This window comes from Procambarus clarkii, chromosome 86, assembly GCF_040958095.1.
Source record: "Procambarus clarkii isolate CNS0578487 chromosome 86, FALCON_Pclarkii_2.0, whole genome shotgun sequence".
Lineage (NCBI taxonomy): Eukaryota > Metazoa > Arthropoda > Malacostraca > Decapoda > Cambaridae > Procambarus > Procambarus clarkii.
Window position 1 is genome coordinate 2,203,601 of NC_091235.1, and position 24,620 is coordinate 2,228,220.

Consider the following 24,620-nt stretch of genomic DNA (forward strand, 5'->3'; position numbering starts at 1 on the left):
TGCTCCCCTGCGCCTCTGGTCTTAACAAACAATGGCTGACCACTCCCTACTGATGCTTCTGGCTTACTTTGTCCAGATGTCAGTAAGTGATAGAAGGGTCACATTTACTCTATTTTGGTATTGATAATTAAGTTAATTCATTTGAGATGTTTTTATGATGTAAAAATTCCAAAGACTAATGTATTTAAGAAAAATTCCCAACAGAATAGCTGGTGAATTTATCGTACTATGTGGCAATGATATCCCATTTTCTATTGACGAAAAATTCCACTACAAGCTACATTTTCTATGGGTTAACTTGTGTATACAAGAGCAGCAATATTATCTGACTATTGTATGTAATATTAAATGGTGTTGGGTTTTCCGACAGTTCTTTACTCCCCCTTGCACTAATGATTTTGTTGCCTTGTTTTTATGTACCATTTCACTAGCTTTCCAGTCCCTGACACTTTGTAGAAAAAATAATATCTGTCTTCTTCATTTCTATTCCCATTTAGACGTTTTGTTTCAAAGAGGTTCATTTTCAGCTTTTCTCTGTCTTCCTTTGAGAGGTTATCTTGAGATGATTTCGGGGCTTTAGTGTCCCCACGGCCTGGTCCTCGACTAGGCCTCCACCCCCAGGAAGCAGCCCGTGACAGCTGACTAAAACCCAGGTACCTATTTTACTGCTAGGTAACAGGGGCATAGGGTGAAAGAAACTCTGGCCATTGTTTCTCGCCGGCACCCGGGATCGAACCCGGGACCACAGGATCACAAGTCCAGTGTGCTGTCCGCTCGGCCGACCGGCTCCCAAAGTCTTGTCTTATTGACCAAAGTTTGCCATCCTCGTCACCCTGCAATTTCCTGGCATTTCTAAGTACTTCCATCAAATGTTTCACACCATTAAATGTCACCCTTAACGTCAACGGTTCCTTGTCTTTCTCATATTTTCCAATTCTTCTAAAACCAATGACATTTTCCTTTGTGTTAAGGCCTTCTCCTAAACCTACTATTTTCTTTATGATTTTCATCTCTTCTGCTGCTCGGTCCACCCTAGATGAAATTTCCTTCTCTAAACATCCAAAAATTATTATGGACTTACTTCTGTCTGCAGTGTCTTGTACTAGTTTACTGTTGGTTACCAGTTTTTCCTAATTACTTGCCTAATTTCTGCTTCTTGTTGGTCATTTCTGGTTTTGACTTACAAACACACTTCCTTAATTGTCTCTTTCTCTTTTACAACTTGTGCATACGTCTCATTTATTTCTTCTTTATACTTTTCAGGTTCATTATTAGCCTCCTCTATCTGAGTTGTCAATGAAGTTTCTCGTTGCATCTCCTTACCTAACTCCATGTTAGCCCTCAGGCTCCCTTGGAGCTGTTCACCATATGAGTTTATTTTCTTGTTAATTTCTTCAAATTCCCTACTCTTCACTTTCCATGCCTCATTATCCTTTACTAGTTCCTTGATGTGTTCCTCCTGCATCCTTATCTAATTAGTGAAGCTGGAAGTTTCTTTGCCTTGCTGGAAAATACTTCCTTTTAAATTACAAAGCTCAATCTCGAGACTTCATTTTCTTGTTCTAGTTTAAATACCTTTTCTTCATAATTCTTCATAATTTTCTTCATCCTTTTCTTCATAATTCTTTCGCATGCCCTCAATAATCACTAACCTATCAAGAAAACCACCTTTCATTACATCTTGTTGTGAGAAACCTGCAAAACATTCCTTAGATGGGGTGCTGTCCTCCCCTGTCGTGGCAGCCATCTTTGTTGTTGACATTCTGCTGTTTTGAAAGATCAACTTTTCTAGCCAAGATTTTTCAATCACAGACACTTATTTCTTATCTCTTAGTTTCTTTTCAAACACACACACACACACACACACACACACACACACACACACACACACACACACACACACACACACACACACACACACACACACACACACACACACACACACACACACACACACATACACACGGAGGGTATAGATTCATTTCTCTCAATGTTTGCGGACGATGCCAAAATTATGAGAAGGATTAAGACAGAAGAGGACTGTTTGAGGCTTCAAGAAGACCTAGACAAACTGCAGGAATGGTCGAACAAGTGGTTGTTAGAGTTTAACCCAACCAAATGTAATATAATGAAGATAGGTGCAGGGAGCAGGAGGCCAAATACAAGGTATTATCTGGGAGAGGAAATTCTTCAGGAGTCAGAGAAAGAAAAAGACTTGGGAGTTGATATCATGCCAGACCTGTCTCCTGCAGCACATATCAAGAGGATAACATCAGCGGCATATGCCAGGCTGGCCAACATACGAACGCCATTCAGAAATTTGTGTAAAGAATCATTCTGAACTTTGTATACCACATATGTCAGGCGAATCCTGGAGTATGCAGCCCCAGCATGGAGTCCATATCTAGTCAAGGATAAGACTAAACTGGAAAAGGTCCAAAGATTTGCCACCAGACTAGTACCCGAGCTGAGAGGTATGAGCTACGAGGAGAGACTACGGGAATTAAACCTCACTTCGCTGGAAGACAGAAGAGTTAGGGGGGACATGATCACCACATTCAAGATTCTCAAGGGAATTGATAGGGTAGATAAAGACAGGCTATTTAACACAAGGGGCACACGCACAAGGGGACACAGGTGGTAACTGAGCGCCCAAATGAGCCACAGAGATATTAGAAAGAACTTTTTTAGTGTCAGAGTGGTTGACAAATGGAATGCATTAGGAGGTGATGTGGTGGAGGCTGACTCCATACACAGTTTCAAGTGTAGATATGATAGAGCCCAATAAGCTCAGGAATCTGTACACCTGTTGATTGACGGTTGAGAGGCGGGACCAAAGAGCCAAAGCTCAACCCCCGCAAGCACAACTAGGTGAGTATACACACACACACACACACACACACACACACACACACACACACACATCCACACACTCTCCATAGACCATGCCTTCCCTGCTCCCCAACCTCAGAACCCCTCGTGTTTCCCCCCCATGCATTCCTTCCTCACCTCCCTTCCTCCACTTTAGGGCCCCCATGTTCCCACACCCCTATGCCCTCCCCTGTTTCTTCAGCCCATGCTCTCCCCAGTACCCTCTCCCCAAGCTTTCTTTCCTCACACATCCTCTCCCTCCCTCCCTCCCTGCCCCTTCCCCATCCCAGCCTCCCCTTAACTCCCCAACCCCTGCCCTCCCGCCCACCCCCTATCCCAGGCTTCCCTGCATTCTCCAACCAATGACCTCCAATCCCTCTCTTCCACATGCCCCTCCTGCTCCCCATCCCAAGCCCTAACTGACCCCCCAACCTCAGATCCTCTCGGCTACACCACCTCAGACCCCCCTAGGTTCCCCATACAGGATCATCCTGCCTCTTCTCACCCCAGACCCCCCAGGTCCTCCTCCCTAAGCCCTCCCACCTCAGACACTCCTCGCCCCCCTATCGCTGAGGTATCAACAGAAAATGAGGATAGAATGAAGAGAGTCAGTTTCAAGATAATGTACTTGAACATAGAGGGATTACAAGCAAGGCAATTGAACTTAGGGAAAGAGCACAAGAAGGGTACTCGGATGTAATTGGACTCATGGAAACAAAACTCTCAAGGATCATAACAAATGTGGTGTTTCCCCAGGACTACACTGTAATAAGGAGAGAGAGGGAAGGAAAGGAGGAGGCGGAGTGGCCCTATTGATATGAAAGGAAGAGAGTTTCGAGGGGATGGTTATTCCTGGCTTCGAGGGGTTCAGAGACTACATCACGGGCACGATGACAATGGGAGGACCGGGAGTAATAGTAGCAGCAAAGTATAACCCTCCAACAAAAAGACAAAAGACCCAGACAAGAGTATGACAAACAACATTGCAGTCAACACTATAATTGAAAGAGCAGCCACTGCTGCCTGGAGAAATAGATCCACCTGTTCATCGTGGGGGGACTTCAATCAAGGAAGGATAAACTGGTAAAACAACGAACCACACAAAGGTGAGAAAACAGGGAGAGCGAAGCTGTTGGAAGTGGAAACAAGGAACTTTTTAAGTCAGCATGTCAGCCCACAATAATGAGAGGCAACGATGAACCAGCGAGACTCGACCTAGCCTTCACTCTGAACGACTCTGACATAAGGGAAATCGGTTTTGAATTCCTGAAGGAATGAGCGATCACAGCGTACTGATGTTTGAGAATCTGGTCGAAGAAGGGTTAATATACTCAAGAAAGGGCCCAGAAAACAAAAGACTGTCATTCCGAAAGGGAAAATATGAGGAAATAAAAAAATGCCTAACATATATTACTTGGGAAACAGAGCTCAGAGGAAAGACTGCCCAAGGCATGATGGACTACATCACACAGAAGTGTAAGGAGGCAGCAGACAAGTTTGTCCCAGTCTAAAAGGAAAGAAATGAAATGCAGACGAGAAACACATGGTTTAATCAGAGATGTAAGCTAGCAAAGTAAATAAGTAAAAGGGCGTGCAGAACCTACAAAATTATTAGGACACGAGTGACCAGAGAAAGATACCAGAGTGCCAGGAATGAATACGTCAGGATGAGAAGAGAGGCAGAAAGACAATATGAAAATGACAAAGCAAGTAAGGCAAAGCCTCAACCTAAATTGCTGCACAGCCACATCGAAAGAAAAACATCAGTGAAAGAACAGGTAATGAAACTGAGGATAGGAGCAGATGAATTCACTACAAACGACAAGGGGGTGTGCAAGGAACTCAAAAAAGAAATTTCAGGTCTTCACAGTAGAGCAAGGGGACGTCCCAGAGATAGGAGAGGGATGATCTAATCAAACACCACTAGATGAGTTTATAAAAACCAGTGGGGAGGTGAGGAAGAATCTGCTAGAGTTCGAAGTGACAAAGGCTATAGGCCTGGAAGGATTCTCACCTTGGATACTGATGTAAGGAGCTGAAGCTCTGTGTCAGCCACTCGCCATGGTGTATGACAAATCACTGGTGACAGGTTAACTGCCAAAAGCTTAGGAGAGTGCTAATGTAGTCCCGATATTCAAGAAGGGTGATAAACAGGAGGCACCGAACTACAGGCCAGTGTCACTATCCTAAAAATTGCATACCATGCAAAGTGATGGAGAAGATTGTACGAAAAAACTAGTGGAACATCTGGAGTGGAAGAACTTTGTATCAAAACATCAGCATGGGTTCAGGAATGTCAGATCATGCCTCACAAGATTGATTGAATTCTATGACCAGGCAGCAAAAAACAGGCAAGAAAGAGAGGGCAGACTGCTATTTTTGGATTGCAAGAAAGCCTATGACACAGTACCACATAACAGACTGATGCACAAACTGGAGATGCAGGCAGGAGTGAAAGGGAAGGTACTCCACTAGATGAGGGAGTACCTAATGTTATTTTTGCTGACAAGGAATGAGGCTCCCTGTGAATTTCTTGACCTCACTCGAGTAGCTGAAGTCGTGAGAAGAGGTTGTACTGTGTGTGTGTGCTCCTGACAGTAAAGGAGGAACCTTTAGTTTCGTGCTCCGTCAAGAGGAGAAAAGCAGTCATGTGTTATGTTTAGTAGTCTGAGGACTACTTAGTGCTCGAGTCGAGAATAGGAGAGGCCTGGTGAGGCAGTTATATAGTGTTTTGTGGGCGACGGGTGATCGCCACTGTCGAAGACTGGGACCTGAGCACGCCCCGCGTCAGATGAATTCTGTGGTAAGCCTATTTAACCAGTTGTTAGTGATTGCCTGTGATTGATCGTGTATCCAGCGATCGTGGCAAATGCTCATAGGTAGAATAGGCATATTTTATTTAGGCAGGAAGCTTAAATAATGGAGTAAAGATGAGACAACCAGCTGGAGGAGGCGGCGACATGTCTATCCTCACCAAGCGTCAGTGGGTGACTGAGATGGCAGCGTTGGCTCCTCAGGGAGGTGGAGCATGGCCTCGCCCTGGACGGGGGAGCACCCCTCCCGACGTGTGAGAATTTAAAGAGATGTCGAGGGAAGAACACTTATTTTGTGAGAATACATTTAGTTATGTTTTAGTAGGGAAATAATTTTATTGGCATGGCAATGCAAATTGCAGGTTTGTTTGGGGGAAGAAGTTGATGGAACTTCGAGGCCAGGGAAGAAGTGGTAGAGGCCAGTGGTAGAGCAAGACCCCATAGTGAAGAGTGGACCTGGAGCTGCATGAAGGAGCAGTGAAGAGGAACTTCACATGTCTGAGGATCAGTGGGGAAGCATCACTGGTGTTTAATGAAAACTTCAGTGTGTAGCAGTTTGGGAGGACTGCAGAAGAACCTTGTTGACAATTCTGGGAGAACCTGGAGATATACAGGGTAGTGAGCCTCTTGGAGCCGAACAGAGGTTCATGGTTATCTTGAGATTATCTTGAGATCATTTCGGGGCTTTAGTATCCCCGCGGCCCGGTCCTCGACCAGGCCTCCACCCCCAGGAAGCAGCCCGTGATAGCTGACTAACTCCCAGGTACCTATTTACTGCTAGGTAACAGGGGCATAGGGTGAAAGAAACTCTACCCATTGTTTCTCGCCGGCGGCCGGGATCGAACCCGGGACCACAGGATCACGTGCCCAGTGTGCTGTCCGCTCGGCCGACCGGCTTCTCTTTTTCTTTTTTTTCTTTTTGGTGATCACACATGATGTATAAGGGAAGTGCTTGAATGCTTATTGGCATGTAAGGCGCAGTGGAAGGTGGGAGATTGTTTTCTTTTTTGTGTTGGGAATATTTATGCAAATGTTTCTAATGTCTTAGCCACAGGCTGATCTTTAAATTCTTTCAGGCCTGGTTGTGCAACATTGATGTGACAAGTGGTGTTACAGCCACAGGCTGAGTTTTATATATATATTAGGGCTGATTGTACAATATTATTATGACGAGATTTAATCCCAATTGGTGAGAGAGTAGTAAGTGGCAAGCCAAGAGTTAAGCAGCCACTTGATATGGATGGCTGGGGAAGCCAGGATGTGGTATTGGATTGTTGCCAAGTTGAAGTAGCTTAAAGTGTTGTATGCTAATGTTTATTGTTCTTATTTCATGTACTGTATATGTTATTTTCTTTATTAAATGTGTATTGTCAACTCGTTTTTGCTCCTGTCCTGGTGAGGCTTCCCAGAAAGCAGAAGGGAGAGAGAGAGAGAGAAAGGATCACAGCTGCAGACAGGGTGACGGAAAATACTAATTTACAAAAAGGATAATTGAGGAGATCATTCCAGACAAGGAGAGAGTGGGGAGTCACGGTGGCTCAAGTAGGGTGTGTGCACAGGACAATGAGGCCAGTGTTGGAGCCGCACCCCTAGATGTGACGCAGAACTCCAAGGTCAAGAGGCGTACAGGGTGATCTCCTGAGAAAACATTAGGTACTCCAGAGTTCATTGTTGGTCGACCAGCGGTAGCGGGAATGTGGCTGCCGAGGTCGGTTGTCTGTTCCGACAGACAGTAATTGGGGGAACGTTGTCCACCTGTACGCAAGTAACAGTCTGGTGCAGCAACCAGAGCTCTCTTTGGAGGTTTAAATTCAATTAGTAAACACGGGGACCTGTGTTTACTTCCACAGTAAACACGGGGCCCCATTTCATGATAGGCAGACATACCAAACCCTGGAAGTGTGCTCTGAACATGGAAGCCACCTCTGGGCTCACTGATATTTTATCCTTGTACATAGTTTGTATCAGTCAGGATCTTCTATGACACTATCATCATTTGATAATTGCAAGTACTGATTTATTTCATCATTGAATGCTGAGGGCACAAGCTGTGTGGCACAACCTGTTCCTTCATAAACAAGACTGGTGTTACAGTGTTCTTAGAAGACCTGAGGAAGCAAATGGGAGCCCCATGTTATTCGGATTTGATGTCCAAAAGGCTGGGAAAGGATGGGGAGGAAGAGAGTATGGGGAGGTGAAATTCTGGAAAAGGATTTGGGTGTGGAAAGAGGAAGTTTGAAGAGCTCGGTGGCCTATCCACCATGGGCTGGCATGAGGTGTGGGTCGTTTGTTTGGTTAGTGCAAGTTAGTTTCAGTGTGTGCTTTACTCACCTAATTGTGCTTGAGGGGCGTTGAGCTCTGGCTCTTTGGTCCCACCTCTCAACCGTCAGTCAACAAGTGGACAGGTTCCTGAGCCTATTGGGCTATGTAGGGTTGTCAGTGCATTGGCTGGTATGGCCGGTGTGGGTGTCTTAACTGGTGTCTGGTTTCCTTTGTGCCGATGGTGTTGGCTTCAGGAGGCTGATCTTCAGGAGCAACATCAGGCTAGTTGCACCTCTTGCAAAACAAATAATTTTTTTTTAAGTATAAATAGGGTCCTGGATGGTCCACTTGTCTGGGTCTTCTGACAGTCCGCTAATTATTTGAGGTCTCGGGAAGGTCTGATCGTGGATGTGTCTGATTACTTTTTGTTGAAGAGTGATACTTCTTGTTCTGTCCGGCTGTTCCTGGATTTCATAGTCTCTGGCTGTTTTGATTGCTTCGTGGTGGTTCCTCATTTTCTAAGACGCACAGGTGTTTCATACAGAATAGCTGCTTTCTTGCCAAGTAGCTGAGCCTGATATTCATTGACATCAAGTTGAGAGCTCTGTAGATCTGGTCCGTCCTTACCCTCTCCGCCAGTGACAGGCCCGCCGCAAAGCGGAGTGTTTTGTTTTGGACCCGTCAGATCTTCCGGATGTTGGTTTTGTTGGTGAAATTTAGGGGAATGTAAGGATAGTCGAGGCTAGGCCTCATGATCATCAAGGTGGACCTTGATGGGATGGGGCTCATCTGAAGTGGAGGAGCCTCGTCAGGGATCCCTTGGCCATTGCTGTCTTCTCAGAGACGTACTGGGTGGAGTTGAGTAGTCTGTTGAAGTTTTACCCGAGCACTGTGTTGGAATTTGAGATGGCTATGGGTTCATTCCTGATCCATATCCCACCCTCATTTTCGATTGTGTAGGCCATACAGCCGACCGTGCTTATCTGGATCTTGTCTGGGTTAGTGGTGATCCTCCATTCCTTTCCCAGTTCGCAGTCTGGGCGAACTGGGAGCGATACTTGGGTTAGAGGTTACCAATAGAGGTTGTATGGAAACCCATGGTTCCAGATACTTAGGTTACATCGTCTGCGAATTGAACGATGATGGTGTCCCAGTATTCAGGTTGGGGCAGGTCATTTACGAATATGTTGAAGAAAACCGGGCTCAGACACGACATCTGAGAGACTCCAGCTATTGGGGAGAAGACTGCTGAAGTTTTCTTACCTTGAAGCTGGGAGTGACTTGTCTGTTCTTCAGGAAGTTTCTGATCAGTCTGAGGATGGTCCAGTTTTGGGCTGGTAAGTCTGCTACATTGTACAAGAGGCCATCGTGTCATAGGCTGTCTAAGGCCTTGTCTACGTCTTTCGTCGAGATAAGGGCAATCTGCTTATGCTGGCGGATTGTGCAGACTGCATCATAAATGATGTTTATTGCGTGCTGGGTTGACCGCTGTGATCTAATTCCGAGCTGTTTTTCTGTGAAAAGGTTGTTGTACTCCATGGAGTAGTTGAGTCGGTTGGACATGGTTTTTCCAAAACATTTACCTATTGTGTCCAAGAGGGAGATAGGGCGGTAGTTACCAGGCTGGTGAGGGTCTTTCTTGGGTTTGGGAATGAATATCATCTTGGCCGTTTTGCAGGTGACGGGAAGGTAGTCAGATGCCAGTATGGCATTGAATATATTGAGTAAGGACTGCAGATTACCTGGTAGGAGTTGAATCTGCTTGACTTTAACCCCTGATGGGCCTGGCCTGTATTGTGAATGCTCTTGATGACCCCTCTCATCTCTACCTGATATGCACAGGTAGAGATGAGGGTACAACACATATATATGTGTTGTACCCTCTAACAACACATATATATGGGTTGTTAGAGGGTGGTCGTTTTGAAGAGTGGTTAGGTCGTTCAAAGGGTGCTGAGGAAGGAGGTGGCGTTTTCTGCGGTCCAATGTTTAACACGGTTGAAATGCACGTTCTTGAAGGCTCTAGTGTTCGATGCCGTGAGTGTCTCCCTCTATACTGCACTCAAGAGGTCAGATTGCTTTTCTGAGAGCAGTCTGACCTCTGTGGTCAGACATAGAGTGGGTTTATAGTAAAAAATAGAAGTGGGTCTTCTATTTTTTTCTTGTTGTTCCTCGTCATCTTCGTCTAAGAATTTGTGGACTAAGTTGAGTCATAGACTAGCGGACCCCAAACGTTGTTTGATCATCTACCAGAAAGTTCCTAGTTCCCTTTTGTATTGGTTGGGTTGCCTCACAAGGGTGCCCCAGATGTGGTTCTTATGGGTCAGCATTAGGTCTAGGGCTTCTCTTCTGAGGGTTTGTAGAGTTAGGGAAGGCGGTTGGCCTGTGTGGTAGTGACTATGGCAGGCTTCATACTGAGCATCTCACTGGCCCTCGCAGCCAGTGTGATGATCTTCACTGTACCCTCACAACCAGTGTGATGCTCTTCACTGTACCCTCGCAACCAGTGTAATGCTCTTCACTGTACCCTCACAACCAGTGTGATGCTCTTCACTGTACCCTCGCAGCCAGTGTGATGCTCTTCACTGTACCCTCACAACCAGTGTAATGCTCTTCACTGTACCCTCACAACCAGTGTGATGCTCTTCACTGTACCCTCACAACCAGTGTGATGCTCTTCACTGTACCCTCACAACCAGTGTGATGCTCTTCACTGTACCCTCACAACCAGTGTGATGCTCTTCACTGTACCCTCACAACCAGTGTGATGCTCTTCACTGTACCCTCACAACCAGTGTGATGTTCTTCACTGTACCCTCACAACCAGTGTGATGCTCTTCACTGTACCCTCACAACCAGTGTGATGTTCTTCACTGTACCCTCACAACCAGTGTGATGCTCTTCACTCTACCCTTGCAGCCAGTGTGATGCATTTCACTGTATTCTCCCAACAAGTTTCATGACTTTTATTCAACTTTCCTGCCACTGCGATGTTCTTCACTATATTCTATGAGCCAGTTTGTTGCCCTTCACGCTACCTTAACTGCCAGTGTGATGCCCGTAATTCACCTTATCTATAACATTGTAAATCTTTAGATGTTGTCTTGTGGGATGTGAAGTACGACAGTTCGCCAGAGGTAAATACAGCTTATATCTTGAAATAATTGAGGCTATTTGAACCTACAAATAGCTGGGCTTTGTATGTAAATGGCAATAATTATAAAGGTTTATATTTTCTGACTGTTTCATTATTAGGAGATAAACAAATAATTGCACAGATACTAATTAATTAAAAAGATAGTAGCATGTGACAACAACTTACATAAATATACTAAATACAAACTAAATAAATTTGGAATCACTAAAGACTTGGTTTATGTTGACTTTAAAATACTCATTATTTTCATTGAATCCTATATCGAAAACACTTAAAAATTATCAGAACACCTTTATAACAAAATTTTATTATGAACAAAATCAATATTTAATTATATTTCAATTTTGCAATGCAGAGGCAATATTAATTTTTTTTAACTAGTTGGGTTCATAGTTTGAATCTGTTTTATTCGCATTCGTAAATAAAAAAAATTACAGAATATATGGAAAATACTGCATAGTAATTAATGTACAAGATAAGAGTATGTATTTCAAAAGTTAAGAAAGCTATCTAGTATAACATCTTTGTTATAATGATATGACGTGTGCATTTCAGTATTATTCATTTGAAGACAAGATAACAAATAATGTTTTACTTACCAACGATGTCATTTATAATTTTGCACGCTTCAGGATTTTGGTGATTTCTTTTCATTTCACCAAATTTCAACGCGTACTTTTCAGTGTCTCTCGAGTACCCAAGGCTGTTCATTTTTAATGTTATGTCTTGAATGTCTTCCAATCCGATTATGTTCCGTTCGATTTTACTCAGAAGATTAAGGAAATCACCAGTCTCCTTCTCAGACCACCGGCTGACTGCCATCTTGCCTTCAGTTGTCTCTTACAGTTTCGTAAACTTTCTTAAATCTGAAACCAAAATTAAATGTATTAAGAAAAAAAAATTTGATTTGAAATTGAATGAATAAACTGGAAACAGAAAGAAAAGTTTCAGCTTATCTTATATAGGAGGAACTGAGAATGTCAGAGGTAAAATGAAAAACTTTGAACAGATAACCCAGTGTTTGGGTTGGATTAGCCTACAACAAAAGCAGAATTTGCTACGAGCCCTGCATTTTCGAGGGCTTTGCACCAAATACTTGCGTGCTGCATTTTGACATAAAAGATTCCCATGGTTAAAGTTATGATAATGCCAGCAACATGAATGGGAAATATAATGGCTTACAAGCACGAATTAAAGAGCTGATTGAGTATGCGGATTGCATTCTACGTTTTGCACTTTCAATAAATTTGGTGAGAAAATGTTCTGCTGAATGTTGCCAAGAAGCATTGTTTTTCATTGAATTTGTAAAATACCTTTTCACATTTGTTTTGCTTCTACTTTTCGGTGGAATCTCCTTGCTGCTATACTCACTGATGGTGGTGCTAATTTGCCCATTGTAAAATGAATATCAGATACAAGGTAGTTAGTGCGTGCACATGCATTAAAACACTTTTACACATTGTTGATTGACGGTTGAGAGGCGGGACCAAAGAGCCAGAGCTCAACCCCCGCAAACACAACTAGGTGAGTAACTAGGTGAGTACACAGCTTTCCTGCAATAAAAGACGTTTTGGATGACGCTTGAAATAACAGTGATCAGAAGGCTGAGTGTCGACAAAAAGCTCGTGGATAACGACCAACCATGATGAAGATGGAAATATAAATACTGGTCATATTGTTAGATCAAATATTGTATTGTTTTTAAATGATCAGTGTTTCCTTGCAATCTTCTTGCCTAGATTTGAACACAGCTTGTGCTCTCTACGAATCCTTGCCTGGATATATATTCAAAGTATTCGGTCTACTTTTTCAGACATTGAGCAAGACCGAGGATCTGTCTGAGTGTGAAGATTATTAAAAAAAAAACTCGCACGACATAAGTTAAATCAAACATAAGAGGATTTCAGTGGTTTAAACACTCTTAATCTAAATGTTGAATCCCAAATGCCTTCTCAGACGCTTAAAAACTGAACGTTTCTGCCAATGGTGCATATGGATGCCTTCATCAGTTACAGTCGTTTACCCCTGAAGAGATTGTAAAGAGAGCATCAAATCTTATGAAATATATGGTCCCCAAGCCATAAATCATAAAGATTTATGTTACCCAATGATTCGACTAGGGTTCTAACATGCATAACCAGCACTCATTCCCTGGCGATAGCTGATGAGGTGGTTTCACTACTGTGTTAAAAGTTTTAAGAAACATTAGCAAATATAAAGACCCCGCGGCATTTTCAAGGAGTCGCACACACTCTTATGGAGTCGCCATTTCAGAGTGAAATGTTGTGTGACTTTCCAGTTGTCACTGAAAAGGAAAAGGAAGAAGAAAAAGAAAAGAGAAAAGCGCCTGAGAGACCCATACAGAGGTTCAGTGCTTCTTGAGGTGGGAAGGTGAGGGGATGACTAGGGAAGGTACGAAGTTCCTGATCCCCCTCGCCCTAACAGGTTTATAAACCTCTGGAATACTCGACCCGCCGAAACCGTAATTGATAAAACTCTGTTAACTTTTAAAGAACAGCTGGAAAAGATCCTCAAGGTAAATGGGGGAACCTTCGACAAGCCACCGGCTTCCTCTCCTCGTCAAGACCACTAGTGTTAGTGGCTCCCAGGTAAACTCAGGTTTACATGAGTTTATCTTCACCTTATGGACTCAGGTGCAGCTGGGTCTCCAATCTATGTTAATAAATGAAAATGTCTCAGTTCGAAATTGGTAAGATAAGGGAGGTGGGGAGAAGGGAAGAAAATGGGGGAGATGAAATGGAAAATGGCGAGAGGGGCATGAAAAGAGGGATACGGGGAAGAGAGGAAAAGAAGAGGGAGATATTGGGAGAGGACAAAGAAGGGTGGAAACAGAGAACGGGGGTAAAAACATTTATTATTATTAACACCTTTATTGACATAAATTAATTAAGTGGGGATGATGCTGGTATTCACTGTAACACAAGACAGAGGATCATACACAAGACAATATATCTAAACTGTAGGCTGAAGCCCTTATCATGGCTACAATCAGCTATATTAGACAGTATGCATGTTTCAATTTACGAATTTGTAAATCCAACTTTCTATTGTGCACTGCCACACGAGGGCAGGGATGGGTTCATAACAGATGCAGCTTAAACATAAACAAATAAAAAATTGTTCTTCATTCTTTAAAATAGAGAAGCAAATTTAGGATATATTGTTCGGATGTCGTCCAGTACACCAGAGTCAATTAAATAGTTACACAGTTGGTGGCACAATAGGCCGGGAGGTCTAAAATCTTTTACGGGTTCACATTCAACAATATAGTGTTCTAGGGAATGCCTTAAGGGTTTGTCACAGAGTTTACAATCTGAATATTCTGGTAGTGGCTCAGCCTCACTAAGCTGCCAGATGTGCCAATAGCCAAGGCAAATTTGCACAGTGACTACATCACATTGCCTGGTTCTTACTGTGCTGACCATACATATATCTATTATTATAAAAGTTGGTATAGCTTTTAATACTGCAGCTTTCAGGTCTCTGGGCATTTTTTAGTTTTTCTAAGTCTTAATTCTTCTTAATTTCTTCTTAATTTCTTAGTTCTTAATTTCTAAGTTCTTCTTAATTTCTTAGTACTTCTGAATGTCTTCTTAATTTCTTAGTTCTTTTTAATTTCTTCTTTATTTCCTAGTTCTTCTAAATGACTTCTAACTTCTAATTGTGATGGTTAACGATTGCAGAGCACTTTAAGGGTCACATAATATTACACACTATCCCATCAGAAACCACTCCAAGTATACTATAACAAAAATGTTTGTCTGTCTGTTCATGCTTGCCACATGCTTGGGGCTAGCGTCACGTATCTTTGCAGGGAAATGGTTTAGGGTACCGGGCGGACATAGGCTTCTCAGGGACTGTTTAAGTTAACTGCCTTAATAAATATCAGCATAAATATGTACTAGAAGGGGGTTATCCGGCATTGCACGGTTTTATATGTCAGTCTCGCACATGTCCATCTGTCTATTCATCCTTCTATCCATCCATCCATACAATTATTTCTCCATGTATCAATCCATGCATCGATCTATCCCTTATATATATATATATATATATATATATATATATATATATATATATATATATATATATATATATATATATATATATATATATATATATATATATATATATAATATTACACACTATTGAATACAGACCCAGCACTCAGACCAGCCATGCCGAAAGCCAAGAAACAATCCAGTTGGGACAGCCCCATTGTAGACAAAGAAGCCACAGCTTTGCTGGAGGCAGCAACAACCCCCAGTGATCGTGCACGCCTCACAGCTGTGCAGGCTCCCCATGCAGGGGACTTCCTTCTGGCAGTCCCTATGTCTGCGACAGGCACACGTCTTGATCCGCAGGAGCTCCGTATTGCAGTCGCTCTCCGCCTTGCTGCCCCTATCCACACTGTTCACAGGTGTATTTGCGGCGAGGCAGATGCTGACGAATATGGATTGCATGGCCTGCACTGTGGAAAATCGGGTGGTTGGCACACTAGACACGACGAAGTCAACGACATCATTAAAAGAAGCCTTGCCTCTGCTCAGTGTCCAGCGGAGAGAGAGCCCCGCAACCTACTGAACCGTGACTCTGTTAGCTTTGCCGGCCGACCAGACGGAATCACACTGCGTCCGTGGAAGGGTGGCAGGCAGTTAGCATGGGACTATACTTGCGTATCCACCCTGGCAACGACATACATCACCCTCTCTGCCGGCACGGCAGGAGCCGCAGCGACACACAGAGAAAAACAAAAGTCAGTCAAGTACAGGCAATTAGATCAAAGGTACAATTTCGTTCCAATAGGGTCTGAGACCCTAGGCCCATGGGGTGAGAGTGCAAGAAGGTTTCTTAAGGATCTTGGTTCCAAGCTCATTGACACCACAAGAGACCCTAGAGCAGCAAGTTTTCTCTTTCAGCGCCTCAGTGTCGCGATCCAGAGGGGAAATGCCCGCTGCATACTCGGTTCCTGCCCGGCGTCGGAGGAGTTCGAGGAAATCTACAGCCTCTAGGAAGCGAACTTTTTCTTGTGTCCTCTTAATGTTCATTTTTTGTATAAAATCAGATATGTAACTGTATAACCTTGCATAATAAAGTGTACATCATAATAAAAAAAAAAGGGGGTGGTAGGAGAAGTGAACACTCTTTCGTATTCAGAGTTAAATGTCAAGTTTTTCCCTGAGTGCTCTGTGTTCCCTTCTCTGAGGCTGTGGGTCCCTATAATTACACCAGTGGTGGTACCCCCCTATATATATATAAATATATATATATATATATATATATATATATATATATATATATATATATATATATATATATATATATATATATATGTCGTACCTAGTAGCCAGAACGCGCTTCTCGGCCTACTATGCAAGGCCCGATTTACCTAATAAGCCAAGTTTTCATGAATTAATTGTTTTTCGACTACCTAACCTACCTAAGCTAACCTAACCTAACTTTTTCGGCTACCTTACCTAACCTAACCTATACAGATAGGTTAGGTTAGGTTAGGTTAGGTTAGGTTAGGTTAGGTTAGGTTAGGTTAGGTAGGGTTGGTTAGGTTCCGTCATATATCTACGTTAATTTTAACTCAAATAAAAAAACAATTACCTCATACATAATGAAATGGGTAGCTTTATCATTTCATAAGAAAAAAATTAAAGAAAATATGTTAATTCAGGAAAAGTTGGCTTATTAGGCAAATCGGGCCTTGCATAGTAGGCTGAGAAGTGCGTTCTGGCAACTAGGTACGACATATATATATATATATATATATATATATATATATATATATATATATATATATATATATATATATATATATATATATATATATATATATATTTTTTTAATATAGGGAAGGGAGTACCGCCTCTGGCTGGAAGAAGGGGGACCCATAGCCTCGGAGGAAACCACACATAACGCATTGGAGGGAATGTAGGTCCCCTCCAATACAGTTTCTGTATGCTTTTCTCCTACCACCCCCTTCCCTTTTTTTTTTTTCCTTTATTGTGTATTTAAAGGTTACAAAACATACAAGACAAATGCCTAAAGGTTATGGATCTCTTGAAGCTCCTCCGCTTCTGGACAGGAACCGAGGACGCAACAAGCATTTCCCCTCTGGATCGCCACACTGAGACGCTGAAATAAAAAACTGGAAGCCCTTGGGTCTCTGGTGGCGTCAATGAGCCTGGAACCCAATTCCTTGAGAAATCCCAAGGCACTCTTGCCCCAGGGGCCATGCGTCTCAGACGCTATGGGAACAAAGAGGTATTGACCTTCCAGTCGCCTGTACTTGAGTGATTTTGCTGTTTCCCTGTGGTTGGCCGCCCCACCTGCTTGATCAGCTCCGAAGTGTACATAGGTGTCAGCCAGGGTGGATACACATGTGTAGTCCCACACCAACTGTCTACCCTCCTTCCATGGGTATATGGTGATGCCATCAGGGCGAAGTGCGGGGAAATCCGGGTTTTGGACCCCTAGGATGCGAGGTTCTCTCTCCGCTGGGCACCCAGCTGAGACGAGGCTTCTCTTGATGATGTCATTGACCTCGTTGTGTCTTGCATGCCAGCCCTTTGTGTTTCCGCAATGCAACCCATGCAGTCCGTATTGGTCTGCTTCCACCCTGTTGCAAATACACTTGTATTCAGTGTGAATTGGGGCACCAAGGCGGAGGGCTACTGCTACACGAAGGGATTCTGGATCTAGGCGCGTGCCCATTGCTGACATGGGTACTGCCAGGAGGAAGTCTCCTGCATGGGGGGCACGCACTGCTCTGAGGCGGGCTTTCTCCTTGTCTGATGTTGCGACGCTGAGCATGGCATCAGCTACTTTTTCCACTAGAGGGTGGTCCCAGCCGGACTGTTTGTGTTGTTTTGTTGGCTCTATAATGGTTGCTGGGGCTGCAAGAACATCCCACTGATTTGAACATTCAGTGAAAGCAGGATCGTGTATTCCTGCTGAATCCCTCAGGGTTGCAGGTAAAATATCTCTGACGAGGTCGTGCGATGCATGAGAGGAGGAAAGGAAGGCTGGTAGAGCAATTTGGGAGGCTGTGCGGACACCAAGGCCGCCGAGTCTTACAGGAAGGGTTGCTTGCTCCCACTGAGAGTCGTCCAATGGCAGGTTCAGGACTTTCACCAGCATGGACCTCAGAAGGGTGTCATACACATTTAACTTAGGGCTGCTGTAGGATGGAGAACATCTCAGAAAGTAGGTCAACTTAGGGAGTTTAGTTAGTCTCTCTCTTAGGGAGAATATGTTAGTCTTATATATATATATATATATATATATATATATATATATATATATATATATATATATATATATATATATATATATATATATATATATATATATATATATATATATATATATATATATATATATATGTTTCATTGAATATGACCGCATATTCTGTATTTATTATTTTCTGGTTTAGGGCTTCTATCCCTCTAACTATTTTCTTAGCATCAGGGCTTAATTGAAATAGGAGTTCTCCAAAACTCATTTTCGTACTTTTAAGGTGAAGAAAAGAAGTGATTTACTATAGAGTGTATTACACTTATTTGTATAATTTGCACGACGTTTCGAACCTCCATGGTTCATTCTCAAGTGAACAGATCTTACAATACTAGTTGATTTTATACCCCCATTAGGTCAGGTGATAATACAATGAAGGTGAAAACATGGGGGGATACATAAGGGATAAACATAGGGGCTGCAGAAGGCTTATTGGCCCATATGAGGCATCTCCTATCTAAACACAAAGATTAATCCAGTGTAATTGGCCTGTTATGTTGGACATTGTCTTCTGTGTTGGCATCGATATGTTCTTGTCTTGTCCTTACTCTCATGGTGGGTAGAGTAAATAGTTCCGTGATTTGGGTGTTCATGGTAGGTCGCTCTATTCTTATGTGAATTGCCTCAAGAATTTGTAATCTTCTTGAATCTTGGGTTTTGTCTATTATGCAAGTATTCTTGTTCAACATTTCTCTTGTTAGAGTAATGTCATGGGCTTGTCTCATGTGATTCCTAGGGGCACCAGATTGAAGATGGCATGTCAAACGCCTCGTCAGCTTGGTCGACGTCATACCTATGTACTTACATTGAAGGTTACATCCTTCGTGGGGGCAAGTGTACATGTATACAACGCTTGACTGCTGTAGAGGGTTCTCCGTCGGCTTCGGGCTGTTTTTGATAAGGAGTTCGGAAGTCTTCTTGGTTTTGTAGAATATTATCAGGTTTATGTTTTGGTTAGGAGTAGTGCTTTTTACTCCTTTACGGATTATTTCTTTCATTATTCTTTCCTCTTTTATATGTTCACTGTGCATGGTTGATTTGTAATCAACGGGGTTCCTCGTGATTCGTTGAAATTTGGAGTCGTCACTTAGGATGTCGCTAATTTTGTTCATGTATTCATGGGTAGGAATCAATACATATGCTGCTGTTTTGTCGGCTTTTCTTATTGTTACGTCTTTCAGATTTTTTAGTTGTTTCGCTGCTGCTTTGAGTCGTGGGGTTAAGATTGTAGATGAATATGTTCCTCGTTTTTTCCCTGCTTCTGCAAGTAGTTCAGCTTGAAGTGTGTCAGAGGTGATGACTTTTTTGTTGTCTTCTAGCTTATGGATATCGTCCAGAAGCATTTCGATTTCCAGGCGTTTTTGATGCATCTTTGGTTTAGATAAGAATCACGAGGAACCCCGTAGAAGACCTTAAGCGGAAAGTAAACAAAACAATTACAGCAATCAACGCAAAGAAAGGTAGTGTGCATTTCAATAAACTTCAAGGCGACTATGGCTTAGGATATGCCTACGGCAATGTTAAGACGCATAAACCAGGTAACCCACTATGCCCTATAATCAGCCAAATACCAACCCCAACTTATCACCTGGCAAAGAAACTCAATGAACTCCTAACTCCATACACTCCAAGTAAGTTTAGTCTACAATCATCAGCAGATTTCCTAGAATTGATCAAATCTACCCAGCCCGATGGAATCATCGCTTCCCTGGACGTTGAATCCCTTTTTACCAACGTCCCAGTCGCCACAACCATAGGAATGATACTGGACAGAGTATACAGAGACGAGAGCACCCCCAAATTAGACATACCTGAGCCACACTTGAAAAGTCTTCTCGAAGCATGTACAAAGGAAGCCCCTTTCGTCAGTCCACAAGGAGACATGTATTTACAAATAGACGGAGTAGCAATGGGCTCCCCCTTAGGAGTTTTATTTGCTAATTTTTATATGGGAACCATCGAAGATAGGGTCTTCAGTAGCAGACAAAAACCAACTGTATACTGCCGTTATGTAGATGACATATTCGTAATAGTAAAAGACTCAGATGAACTAATTGACCTAAAAAGACACCTAGAGAGAGAGTCAGTACTCCGATTTACACATGAAAATAGTGAAAATAACAGTCTGCCATTCTTGGATGTACTAATAACAAAAACAGGAACCTCTTTAAGCACCAACGTATATACCAAGCCCACCAACATAGGATTATGCCTGAACGGTAGAAGTGAGTGCCCCCAAAGATACAAAGCCAGTGTTCTCAATGCTTATATTCGTCGAGCGCTTACCCACTGCTCTGAATGGAGCAACGTGAGTAGAGAGTTTGAAAGAGTAACTCAGGTATTGGTGAACAACGGATATAGCAACGCGGAAATAAACGCTGCTATAAGAAGACACTTGGACCGTTGGTATAATTCAGAACCTAGAACAGAAACCACAACACCCCCAATAAAATTATATTACAAATCAACCATGCACAGTGAACATATAAAAGAGGAAAGAATAATGAAAGAAATAATCCGTAAAGGAGTAAAAAGCACTACTCCTAACCAAAACATAAACCTGATAATATTCTACAAAACCAAGAAGACTTCCGAACTCCTTATCAAAAACAGCCCGAAGCCGACGGAGAACCCTCTACAGCAGTCAAGCGTTGTATACATGTACACTTGCCCCCACGAAGGATGTAACCTTCAATGTAAGTACATAGGTATGACGTCGACCAAGCTGACGAGGCGTTTGACATGCCATCTTCAATCTGGTGCCCCTAGGAATCACATGAGACAAGCCCATGACATTACTCTAACAAGAGAAATGTTGAACAAGAATACTTGCATAATAGACAAAACCCAAGATTCAAGAAGATTACAAATTCTTGAGGCAATTCACATAAGAATAGAGCGACCTACCATGAACACCCAAATCACGGAACTATTTACTCTACCCACCATGAGAGTAAGGACAAGACAAGAACATATCGATGCCAACACAGAAGACAATGTCCAACATAACAGGCCAATTACACTGGATTAATCTTTATGTTTAGATAGGAGATGCCTCATATGGGCCAATAAGCCTTCTGCAGCCCCTATGTTTATCCCTTATGTATCCCCCCATGTTTTCACCTTCATTGTATTATCACCTGACCTAATGGGGGTATAAAATCAACTAGTATTGTAAGATCTGTTCACTTGAGAATGAACCATGGAGGTTCGAAACGTCGTGCAAATTATACAAATAAGTGTAATACACTCTATAGTAAATCACTTCTTTTCTTCACCTTAAAAGTACGAAAATGAGTTTTGGAGAACTCCTATTTCAATTAAGCCCTGATGCTAAGAAAATAGTTAGAGGGATAGAAGCCCTAAACCAGAAAATAATAAATACAGAATATGCGGTCATATTCAATGAAACATGTTTGAAAGAAAACCTGCTGCCAGTATACACCAATATATATATATATACATATACATATACATATACATATATATATATATATATATATATATATATATATATATATATATATATATATATATATATATATATATATATATATATAATGTATATATATGTATATATATGTATATATATATATATATATATATATATATATATATATATATATATATATGTATATATATGTATATATATGTATATATATATATATATATATATATATATATATATATATATATATATATATATATATATATATATATATATATATATATATATATATATATATATATATATATATATATATATATATATATATATATATATATATATGTCGTACCTAGTAGCCAGAACGCACTCATCAGCCTACTATTCAAGGCCCGATTTGCCTAATAAGCCAAGTTTTCATGAATTAATTGTTTTTCGAGTACCTAACCTACCTAACCTAACCTAACTTTTCCGGCTACCTAACCTAACCTATAAAGATAGTTTAGATTAGGTTAGGTAGGGTTGGTTAGGTTCGGTCATATATCTACGTTAATTTTAACTCCAATAAAAAAAATTGACCTCATACATAATGAAATGGGTAGCTTTATCATTTCATAAGAACAAAATTAGAGAAAATATATTAATTCAGGAAAACTTGGCTTATTAGGCAAATTTGGCCTTGCATAGTAGGCTGAGAAGTGCGTTCTGGCTACTAGGTACGACATATATATATATATATACAGGGGTACAGGTGTTGTGTTAGTTGTCTCTTCAGAGGTTGCATGGTGTTTCACCTCCCTGCTTATGATGTCTTAAACAAAACCATTGCAGAAGCCGTTGTTGACTAGGACCTGCCTAGTCAACAAGATGAGTGTTGTTAATGCTTATGTCGACCGTGCTCTCAGCCACAGCTCAGGATGGAAGCAAGTCGAATAAGAACTCTGTAGGGTAAGGCAGGTCCTAGTCAACAACGGCTTCTCCAATGGTTTTGTCTTGTGTTTTGTGTCTTGTGTTTTCACCTCATCCAAAACTGTTGTAACATATCACCTCACCCAAATGCAGGTATATAAAATGAAAGCCGTTTAAATTATAGCATAGTAGGACTCTGTTTAGTGTTTGCAGGTTATAGTTGTGTGTGTGTAAACTAAAGTCTCTGAAAATGTAATAAGTTATTACGAAACGCGTTCAAGTGTCGCATCAGACTAGAAATAAAAATGAATTTAGAGAATTGATTTTTCAATTACCATCGACAGTGAAAAGAAACATATGAAATATTGAGAAAATTCGTGTTAGAATTATTAATCTTACAGTAAGTGAAAAATGCATAAACGTGGCAGGAGCGGTGTTCAAGCCTGGCACCTTGACTGTGTCAAGCGACCAGCTGCTTACGGCCAGGTGCCCGGCCCCGCCCACCCGGGAGGACGGTTGCCAGGTACAGCTGCCGGCTCTAATTCCTTTGCAGAGCCACCTGGACATAGTGTTCGTAGCAGCTGGATACCAAATACTTCACCATCTGCCAAGCACCAAATGCATCACGGGGCCAGACGACAGGTGTCTGTTCAACCTGCGCCTGCCCGTCAGGTGCCAGGAACCTGCCTCCCGGAGGTGTTGACACAACACTCGCCATACCCTTCACACCACCATGAAGAGCAATTGCCAAATGCTGCAATCAGTCCCACTCGCTGTTCAGAGCCTTATCACTTACATGGTAAATCCCTACACTGACCGGTTACATACTCGAGTCAGTCTACAAACAACATATATCTATATACATCTACATGTGGTACTGTGTATAACATCCATCTCCAGGTGCATCACAAACAGTCACTTGGACGTCAGTACAGACAGCGGTCTCTCAGCTGCTTCCCTTGCCTGGCTGGCGCTATGGGACAACACAGCTGTTACCGGAATTAACAACAGTCCTGAGACACTGTGACAATATTATTGTGTACTCACGATTTCCACTCTCATTCATCCATTTCCCTGGTCACTACCTCATTTGCTGAAGCTCACTCCACGTGCATCGACTAGGTGTGGCCCTAGGGTGTGACCAGGGCATGTGGCCAAGCATGGCCCAAGGGGGTGGCCAAGGCATGTGGCCACCGCGTGGCTCTAAGGGGTGGCCAAGGCATGTGGCCACCGCGTGGCTCTAAGGGGTGGCCACGAAATAGCGCGGGGCGTCACAGCGCCCACCCGGGATGAGCTTGCGCGCGGGGTGGCCAAGGTGGCACGCAGAGTGGCGCACAGGGTAGCCCACAGGCGCGTGGCCAGGGTGTGGCCATCACGTGGCCCCATGGTGTCTGGCCACAGAGCAGTGCGGCGCGCACATTGGGGTTTGCCTCAGGCTGGCTGGCTAGCGGCCACAGGCATACACAACGTGGATGGGAGAGCACCCACATCCACATCATACCAGAGCATGCCTTGCTCGCACACCAAGTGTGATAATGGCCGCCGTCACAACATGGCGGACACAGCAAGGTGGAATTCAAAGTCCAACAGGGGCCTGTATTATCACCACAATTACTCTGGGAGGCCCTGCTCTATTCCACCAATTGTCCGTTAACATAGACAGGATAACCGATAATAGATGTGAGCAAACATCTGATACACCATGAGGCCTGCCAGCTGCCTCATGAGTGCTCTCTTAGATTTTCACTGTTCCTTCCGTACTCCTTGGCCCCATTTCACGCAAATTGGGCCTCGACATAATCCACGATAGCAGGAGTGCCATTGGGCCTCGACACAA

At 42.6% G+C, this 24,620-nt stretch overlaps 1 protein-coding gene across 3 annotated transcripts in view; it reads right to left on the minus strand.

Moving 5' to 3' along the window:
• The window catches only part of LOC123752114 (uncharacterized), a 197,564-nt gene that overhangs the window by 142,259 nt on the left and 30,685 nt on the right, over positions 1-24,620 (minus strand). For all 3 annotated transcript variants that reach the window (XM_069317005.1, XM_069317004.1, XM_069317006.1), the window contains exon 2: positions 11,703-11,969. In XM_069317005.1, the coding sequence (XP_069173106.1) occupies positions 11,703-11,925 (223 nt within the window). In that variant the 5' untranslated portion in view covers positions 11,926-11,969. The remainder of the gene's footprint in view (positions 1-11,702; positions 11,970-24,620) is intronic.